The sequence below is a fragment of the Oncorhynchus tshawytscha genome, linkage group LG26 (genome assembly GCF_018296145.1).
Source record: "Oncorhynchus tshawytscha isolate Ot180627B linkage group LG26, Otsh_v2.0, whole genome shotgun sequence".
Taxonomy (NCBI): Eukaryota; Metazoa; Chordata; class Actinopteri; order Salmoniformes; family Salmonidae; genus Oncorhynchus; species Oncorhynchus tshawytscha.
In genome coordinates, this window is record NC_056454.1 from 13,056,584 (window position 1) to 13,066,690 (window position 10,107).

Consider the following 10,107-nt stretch of genomic DNA (forward strand, 5'->3'; position numbering starts at 1 on the left):
TCAATTTGGCTTGTTTAAGGTTCTAACACACACTTTATGCAACTTTATTGAAACAGAATACAACATTTATGTGTGTTCAGTATACTGATGCTTTATGCTTTATGCTTTATTTCAAGCTTGGCTGTTTTCCCCCTGAAATATAATGTTGATGACTGAAGAAAACAGGGAAGTTGTATACATCAAAAGTATTCTGTTTAATTTACTTCAGTCAAACTGTATTGATTGCCGCCAATACGCCATTTCAGTTATTAGTAGCTCATCCTCTCACTATCACTAGTCAACTGCCTTGGCCTGTAGCAATGGTATTGAACCATGCAGCTCCACAGCACTCCTTCTGATTGTTCACATTGTGTTTCCCCACCTATCATGTAAGAGTGAAGAGAAATGCATTTGCTGAACTTGCTAGAACTTCAAGACTACTAAGGACCTACCAAAAGCTAAACTGTACCATCGTGATAGAGACGCTGGGATCACCCAGCACTAAAAAAATGTTATCAGTTGGTTGTGCTGATCCCTTTGAGTTAAATGTAATGTCAAAATGTACATTTCCACCTAAATAGACATACCCAAAAGTAATTATTTATCATGGGCCATAAACAATACCTAGTTATGGGCGGCAGGTAGCCAAGAGGTTGGGAATGTTGGGCCCGTAGCTGAGCCGACTAGGTGATACAGTTGAAGTCGGAAGTTTACATTCACTTAGATTGTTTTTCAACCACTCCACAAATTTCTTGTTAACAAACTATAGTTTTGGCAAGTCGGTTAGGACAACTACTTTGTGCATGACACAAGTAATTTTTCCAACAATTGTTTACAGACGGATTATTTCATTTATAATTTAATTTATAATTCACTGTATCACAATTCCAGTGGGTCAGAAGTTTACATACACTAAGTTGACTGTGCATTTTAAACAGCTTAGAAAATTATAGAAAATACTGTCATGGCTTTAGAAGCTTCTGATAGGCTAATTGACATAATTTGAGTCAATTGGAGGTGTACCTGTGGAGAATTGAGAAATGCAAATCAATCACAGAACAACAGCAAAGGACCTTGTGAAGATGCTGGAGGAAGGGGGTACAAAAGTATCTTTATCCAGTAAAACAAGTCCTATATCGACATAACCTGAAAGGCCGCTCAGCAAGGAAGAAGCCACTGCTCCAAAACCGCCATAAAAAAGACAGACCATGGTTTGCAACTGCTCATGGGGACAAAGATCGTACTTTTTGGAGAAATGTCCTCTGGTCTGATGAAACAAAAATAGAACTGTTTGGCCATAATGACCATCGTTATGTTAGGAGGAAAAAGGGGGAGGCTTGCAAGTCGAAGAACACCATCCCAACCGTGAAGCACGGGGGTGGCAGCATCATGTTGTTTAGGTGCTTTGCTGCACTTCAAGACATCAGTCAGGAAGTTAAAGCTTGGTCGCAAATGGAACTTCCAAATGGACAATGGCCCCAAGCATACTTCCAAAGTTCTGGCAAAATGGCTTAAGGACAACAAAGTCAAGGTATTGGAGTGGCCATCACAAAGCCCTGACCTCAATCCCATAGAAAAATTGTGGGCAGAGCAGAAAAAGCATGTGCGAGCAAGGAGGCCTACAAAGACTCAGTTACACCAGCTCTGTCAGGAGGATTGGGCCAAAATTCACCTAACTTATTGTGGGAAGCTTGTGGAAGGCTACCCAAAAAGTTAAACAATTTAAAGGCAATGCTACCAAATACTATTTGAGTGTATGTAAACTTCTGACCCACTGGGAATGTGATGAAATACATAAAAGCTGAAATAAATCATTCTCTACTCTTATTTTGACATTTCACATTCTTAAAATAAAGTGGTGATCCTAACTGACCTAAAAGAGGGAATGTTTACTAGGATTAAATGTCAGGAATTGTAAAAAAAAATGTTTTAAAAGAGTTTAAATGTATTTGGCTAAGGTGTGTAAACCTGTAACCATGTAAACTTCCGACTTCAACTGTAAATCTGTTGATGTGCCCTTGAGCAAAGCTCCTGCAAGTTGCCCTGGATAAGAGTGTCTGCTAAATGACTTAAATGTAATGCTTATACTGCCAGAAATATTAAAATTGCACCTTTCTAGTAAAAATAGTTATATTGCTCACTTTTGAGGCCAAAAGCTTAAATCACAGTATAAAAAATATGATGAAAATATGAAAACACATTTTCAACAAAAGTGGGCTTGAAATGAATTAAGTGGTTTGAAAATATAGTATCAATCAAATTATAAACGACTTATTTCATCTTTCTTATAACAGTAAAATAAATATGTTCATACTTAGTGACTGTTCAAAATTGTCCCCATTTAATTTAATTGATGACATAAAATGTTCTGTCCAGCAACCCCAGACGCCATTTTTTTTAAAATCAAATTTTAACTAGCTAGGCAAGTCAGTTAAGAACAAATTCTTATTTACAATGACGGCCTACCGGGGAACAGTCGGTTAACTGTCTTGTTCAGGGGAAGAACGACAGGTTTTGTTTACCTTGTAATCTCGGGAATTATGATCCAGCGACCTTTTGGTTACTAGCCCAACGCTCTAACCACTAAACTACCAGCCGCTCCAGCATTCAAATGCCTGCTAACTCATTATAACTTCAGCTTTAAGCACTATGTGATTTCATCCCTCTGTCGACGAAGAGAAAGTGGAATTGTTTCAATTCTACAAAATGATGTTGTAGTTTTGTATATTTAGAGCTCTAAATCCAATTGACTATATCTAAGCTAGATGATGCTGCTTTTTCTGCAATTGCCAGGCTCTCCATTTCAAATCCCTCATATGCCTTATTGTAAACGGAGCTGCAAGGGTCACCGCCAGAGGAAGTCGATCCTTTGTCTGGATAGGCCAGAAAATGTGACATGTCGCTCTCTATGCAAATATTTATCATGGTGTGAGATTTCACATACTGTATCTCAGACGAGAGCAGAGAGCGTCATGCGAAGCGGGACAACCAGAGCTTTCACGGAGTGCACGGCAATTGATGTTGCGTCACTCACCGAGTGCTCTGTACACAAAAATGTCAGTCGGAAACGGGCCAGAACCGCTCAAAATCTCCTAAATAGATAACTTCATGTTTAAGATTAATACACAACTGTGAACACTGCACATGATGGTTACTGAGTTGAGTTCCCTAAATCTAGCTGTTGAGGAGGAAATTGTGTCAGCCAAACAGCAAACAAATATCAGTGTTGATATGGAGCTTTAACGTTTTTTATTTATTTATCCTCTTCAAAAAATGATTAATCGCCTGAGTTTCCAAAGGGACATTTAAATACAAAATATTGGTCTACATCTCACATTTGGATAACCTATAATGTATTTCAGTCAATAAGTAAGTAGTTGGAGGTTTGCCAGCCTTGTAAAGCAAGACACAGCATCGTCTTGGCTCAGTCTGGACCACAACGTTCAGGTTGGATTTTATCCAATGACGCTGTCACACTGCCCATGCACATCAATGAAGCTCTCATACGGAAAAACAGTCAAAATGATTAGATGAAATCGACCTTTAATGCAGAAATATTTTTAGAGGAATATCAGATTTTCCCTTTTTCCCTGTGTATTATTAATTAGGCCTATAACTGCTAAACAAACAATGAAACTCAAGAGTCGACTCGTTTAATAATAATAGTGCTATGTTATAACATCATTGAACAAAAATATTTTTTTACATTTGTTAAAATTCTGAAATTTCAAAATGACTTTCATTAACGTTATTTTATTGGTGTTTTTTCCCAATTCTTGCTGATTTTGATGGTGTTTTTTATTTTATGTCTCATTGCACTCACTCACTCATTGTTATGAGTGCTCTGATTCATAACTTTGGACCAGTATAATGAAATATTTACCTGCCTTGAGACTCAAACACATTTCAGAGGAACGGCATCATTTCACGCTATCACAAACATTTTAAAGCATGAAGTGCACTGCCTGTCATTGCTTGTCACTTTTGGTATGTTCATAATATATTTTTGTTTCTCCGGTAGACATGCTTTGCCACTCTTACCAGATGAATAGGTAAATAACGCATATTTCCCATAATAATGTCGAAATATACAGGGGAAAAACGTAACTATGATTCCGGCCTATTTTTGTTGATATTTATATGAGCATGTGGCAATGCATCATTAAGATAATAAACAATTAACATTGGTGTGATATCTACACAAATACATCACATAAAGTAAAATGTTATCAAATAGGGACTGGCTGATTGTCTCTGAAAGCAAATTGGGTTTATGGGCAAAGCCCTCATGATTATCCTAATTAAGAGCTGTCTAATTAAATTATTGTCTTGAGCTAACCAATAGCAATAGTTGTTTCATTAGCAATGCATGAAGAGTGATGAATAGCAAAACCTTCCTGATTGCAGGATAGTGTCAATTGGCTCATTTGCTCTTACTCAAGGTGACTGAAAACATAGGAAGGCGATTTTTTTGCGTGTCTTAGGAGTGAACAAAAGCTTGCGATTCCATATAGTTTGCGTTAATAGTGTTGAGAGCTATGCAGCTCGAGAATTGCACTAGTGGGCTCTCCAAGAAATGTCTGAATGTGGGCAGTGGCTACCCAAGCTCCGATGGATCTGAGCTATCCTTGCAGGACCATCCTATTATATCTGCTAGTGACAACCTGGAGAGAAGTTCAACTCTGAAAAAAAATTCCAGGGGGATGACGAACCAGTCAGAGGCTGACAATTTCCCCGACTCCAAGGACGCATCAGGGGACGTCCAGAGAGGTAAACTCTCTCCTGATCTCCACGGAGTCTCTGAAATTCGTCATAATTTCGATGGATCTACAGGAGAAAGGTATACCCTTTCGCAATCTAGCCAACCACAGTCAGTCTCAGCAACTCCAAGTACTATGTTCCCCTATCCGAGTCAACATGGACCAGCGCACCCGGCTTTTTCTATCGGGAGTCCGAGTCGTTATTTGGCCCACCATCCAGTCATCACTAATGGAGCGTACAATAGTCTTCTGACCAACAGCTCTCCGCAAGGCTACCCAACCGCGGGTTACCCATACGCACAACAGTATGGACACACTTATCAAGGAGGGGCGTTCTACCAGTTTTCCTCCGCGCAAGCTGGGCTGCTGCCTGGGAAAGCGCAGGTGTATCTGTGCAACAGGGCCCTGTGGCTGAAGTTTCACAGACATCAAACAGAGATGATAATCACCAAACAAGGACGGTAGGTATTCTCAGCTACATTCATTTTAATCACAAGTTTGGTATAGCTTGTGAAGTAATACGCATGCGTCCGATTTGTTTTAAATAAGGAATGGCATTGCAATTGTAATTCGTTCAATATATTGCCTTTATTATAAATTACAAATTTAAAAAATTAACTGACTATATTTTCTTGAATTGTTTCAGTAATACTTTCAAATTGGGTAAATCACCAAATGTTGGACAGGGTCTATTATGCAGGACATTTACACCGATCTTGACCAAATATTTTTTACATATTTTTAATTATTACCTGCAGACGAATGTTCCCCTTTTTGAGTTTCAACATTTCTGGTCTGGATCCGACGGCGCACTACAACATATTTGTGGATGTTATTCTTGCTGATCCAAATCACTGGCGATTCCAAGGTGGCAAGTGGGTACCATGTGGCAAAGCGGACACCAATGTCACAGGTAGGCCTACGTTCCTCTACATCTCTGTGAATAATACAGTGATGATAATGGTTGATAATTAAGAGTAGTTCATATTATAAAAAGAAGAATCATCTTAAATTGATTCAGCCGTTCCAAGCTAACACGCAACATTAGGCTAATACAATCACAAAATGATATAATCGAATTAATGTATTGAAAATCAATATTGTGATGTGTATGATATTTTGTAAAAACAACGCATTTCAATGTAGGCTATGTCATTTCTTTGTTTTCCACAGGAAACAGGGTGTACATGCACCCTGACTCTCCAAACACCGGTGCGCACTGGATGCGCCAAGAAATCTCATTTGGGAAGCTGAAATTAACGAACAATAAAGGAGGCTCAAACAACACCGGACAGGTCAGCTACGACCTTGTTTTATAAACGTAAAATAAAATGATCAGAGACTTTCAAAGATGCTGAATTAACTATTGAGCGGTGTGCATGGAGAGAGTTTGTTGCGCGCAACTTATGTAGTTATTACACAATATTTATTAGGTCTTTCTCCAATGATACATCACCATCAAAAGTCCAAATAATAGTTTTCATAAAATGTCATAAAAAACGAAAGCCATACCATGTCTTCAGTTTGGGTCATTTAGCCTACATCATGGCTTATTGGCTCCAAATGTAGGTCGAAATTGACAGTGGTCATGGAATCTCTTCCTTACTTGTCTACCTCCAGATGGTGGTTCTACAATCGCTTCACAAGTACCAGCCCAGGCTCCATGTGGTGGAAGTCAACGAAGACGGAACCGAGGACTCCAGCCAACCTGGAAGAGTACAGACGTTCACCTTCCCAGAAACACAGTTCATCGCAGTCACAGCTTACCAGAATACCGATGTAAGAAAATATGATTGATGATAATTCCATTCGTTAAGTATTCTAGTATTGTTGCCTATCGAAAGACACAATTCGTTTGGCATATTCGGATTTGCAACGTAATTAGGAATAAACAACTACATGCACCTATTCCTAAAATCTTCATACTTGTTTTTGTGTGCAGATTACCCAGCTAAAAATCGACCACAATCCATTTGCTAAAGGATTTCGGGACAACTATGACACGTAAGACTATTTGCCATTCATTATTCGTTCTTGATCCCTTCTCATTATGAAACAGTTTGTTTCGTTTGGTTCCTCTTCTCTCCGAGGCAATACAAATTATAGAGTTTATGTACATGAAGTGTAGCATAGGCTACCTCATATTTTTTTTGCTCGTGTTCAATTGAAATGTAAATACATTTAACTGTCAGGAAAACATTTTGTGTCCTCGTTGATCAAATTTAAAATGTTCTTGAATGTCAATGGGGACACATTTGATCATACCCACTAGGCACACACTCGTCCAATCAACGTTGTTTCCATGTATTTCATCGAAATTACGTTGTACCAACGTGGACTTGAAGTTTAATTGACGTCTGTACCCAGTGGGTAAGCATTATATTTTGGAGTAGGCCTTTATACAATCCAATGTAATTACCACATTATAAAATGGTGACAATTTTATCACGACATTTATTTACATTTATTTGCTGATGTTCCCTCTCCAAAAACATAGTTTATTCAGCATTTTTATCAAATGAGTCATGAACAAAGTTTGTTCCATTCTTGCACATCACATTGGCAGTGACAACATTAGCCCATGGTGATTCATAATTTGTTTGTCTGTTTCTTCCTCGTCTTTTCAGTGTCTACACAGGTTGCGACATTGACCGGTTAACACCATCACCGGGTGACTCGCCTCGCTCTCAGATCATGCCTGGTGCGAGATATGCCATGGCTGGTTCTTTCCTACAGGACCAATTTGTCAGCAGTTATGCCAAATCTCGCTTTCACCCTGGCGTAGGGACTGGACCTGGCACGGACCGCAGCGTCCCACTTAGTAACAGCTTGCTATCTCCGCAACAAACCGAAGAGCCCACAGTTGCATCCCCGCAGCGATGGTTTGTCAACCCTGCCAATAACCGACTGGACTTTGCCGCCTCGCCGTACGATGCTGCCGCGGCTGCTGATTTTGCCGGTAACGCGGCCACCCTGCTGTCCTATGCAGCAGCTGGAGTAAAGACACTTCCACTGCCCACTACAGGGTGCTCAAACAGACCTCTAGGTTACTATGCCGACCCTTCCGGCTGGGGCACACACACACCACCCCAGTACTGCAGTAAGTCTAGCTCTGTGCTCTCTTGCTGGCCAACAAATTCTGTTGGCAGAACAGGCACGTCCAACTACCTGGTTGATAACGCGGACACCATCCCAACAGAAAGGTCACCCATCAGAGGGTCTAACGAGGCAAAATCAAAAGACTTATCCGAATCCAGCTGGATAGAGACGCCGTCTTCAATCAAGTCGATTGATTCAAGTGATTCTGGTATCTTTGAGCAAGCTAAACGGAGAAGAATTTCACCGTCTGCCACACCGGTTTCGGAAACAGTGTCCCCGTTGAAATCTGAGATCTTGCCTCCAAGAGAGTGTGAGAAAAATTGCGTTAAGGACATTGGTTACTATAGTTTCTATCCACACAGTTAGACAACCACAAAACGGGGGGAAAATGTGTTCTATTTAGATTAATCTATCTTTATATGCAACTGATAATATCCAACTGATAGGCCGATCAGTTGTAATGCACACCCTGTCTTGGACCAATATTGACGAAGGATTAAAAAAATGTCGGCTTGTAGCGCATAGGCCTACTGGGAAAATTTAGGCGACGTTTACATTTAACATGATTAGTTTGCTATCTAATAGCTGAAGGCCTACATGCCTATTTATTTAATTTAAACTAGTTTTAATCAACAGCTATTGTCTATTGTAATTATGAAAATGATGTACATAATAAGCTATTTAACCATTTTGTGATATTGTGAAATGATTGTAAACTATTGAATTGATTTGTAAGATTCTGAAGAATAGAAATCGTTGTTAGTTGTGTTTTAAAAACGCACATCGTAGGCCTATGATATAGTCAAGTGATCTCATACAATGTGATTTTTTTTAAACGATGGAGAGAGAGTCTATGATGGCTATTTCGTTGTGTAACAGAGTGAGATCTGAGTACATGTAGCCTAATTATTTTTGTTCCCATTGTAGTACTCTTTGCCCATAATGTTCAATCACAGTGTCCGTAGAAAACAATCAGATGTTAGACATTTGAGGACAGCCATTTGATCAAACTCAAAATAAGACAGACATTCATTATAGGTGTGGTAATAAACGTTATACATGTTAATATAGTGTAATTTTTACTACATTACTAAGAGAAAAAACATGTAATTTTCAAGTCTTTCTCTGACCATCCATCTTTTTTTTTTATAGCTTGTGTTTTATGTGGAAGCTTCTGTATCTGCTGTAATGTGCTTCATTGCAATAAACGATATAAAAGCTAATTACCTGGAGCAAGAAGCTATCATCTTTCTAAATCCAAACTAGCCTATGCATGTACCAATGATGAAATAATGAATTTGTGTGGCTCAAGTTCATATTGATTGGCCTACAGGTCACCGGCATAAAACAGCAGGGACCATAGCCTAACGAGGCTCATACAGAGGGTAGTGGAGGGCCTGGACCACTTTCCCAAAAGGTGCAAAATTATGCGGAAATGCAAGGTAAGCATGCATATGAGAGAGAGGCTATATGTGATCTATGTTTTGTTCATTGTATTTTTAACTCAAATGTATATACAGTGGGGCAAAAAAGTATTTAGTCAGCCACCAATTGTGCAAGTTCTCCCACTTAAAAAGATGAGAGAGGCCTGTAATTTTCATCATAGGTACACTTCAACTATGACAGACAAAATGAGGGAAAAAAATCCAGAAAATCACATTGTAGGATTTTTTATGAATTTAACCAGGATCAGTCGTCCTGGTCCCTTTGCAGAAAAACAGCCCCAAAGCGTGATGTTTCCACCCCCATGCTTCACAGTAGGTATGGTGTTCTTTGGATGCAACTCAGCATTCTTTGTCCTCCAAACACGACGAGTTGAGTTTTTACCAAAAAGTTATATTTTGGTTTCATCTGACCATATGACATTCTCCCAATCTTCTTCTGGATCATCCAAATGCTCTCTAGCAAACTTCAGACGGGCCTGGACATGTACTGGCTTAAGCAGGGGGGCACGTCTGGCACTGCAGGATTTGAGTCCCTGGCGGCATAGTGTGTTACTGATGGTAGGCTTTGTTACTTTGGCCCCAGCTCTCTGCAGGTCATTCACATGGTCCCCCCGTGTGGTTCTGGGATTTTTGCTCACTGTTCTTGTGATCATTTTGATCACACAGGGTTAGATCTTGCATGGAGCCCCAGATCGAGAGAGATTATCAGTGGTCTTGTATGTCTTCCATTTCCTAATAATTGCTCCCACAGTTGATTTCTTCAAACCAAGCTGCTTACCTATTGCAGATTCAGTCTTCCCAGCCTGGTGCAGGTCTACAATTTT

General features: G+C 39.6%; 1 protein-coding gene across 1 annotated transcript; it reads left to right on the forward strand.

The window, feature by feature from the left end:
• Positions 1–4,269: 4,269 nt before the first annotated feature.
• Positions 4,270–9,061, forward strand: LOC112225190 (T-box brain protein 1-like). Its single transcript, XM_024388905.2, has 6 exons — positions 4,270–5,200; positions 5,498–5,652; positions 5,913–6,034; positions 6,360–6,518; positions 6,682–6,743; positions 7,367–9,061. Exons 1-6 carry the CDS (start codon positions 4,518–4,520, stop codon positions 8,202–8,204), a joined length of 2,019 nt encoding a protein of 672 aa, XP_024244673.1. The 5' UTR covers positions 4,270–4,517; the 3' UTR covers positions 8,205–9,061.
• Positions 9,062–10,107: the final 1,046 nt, after the last annotated feature.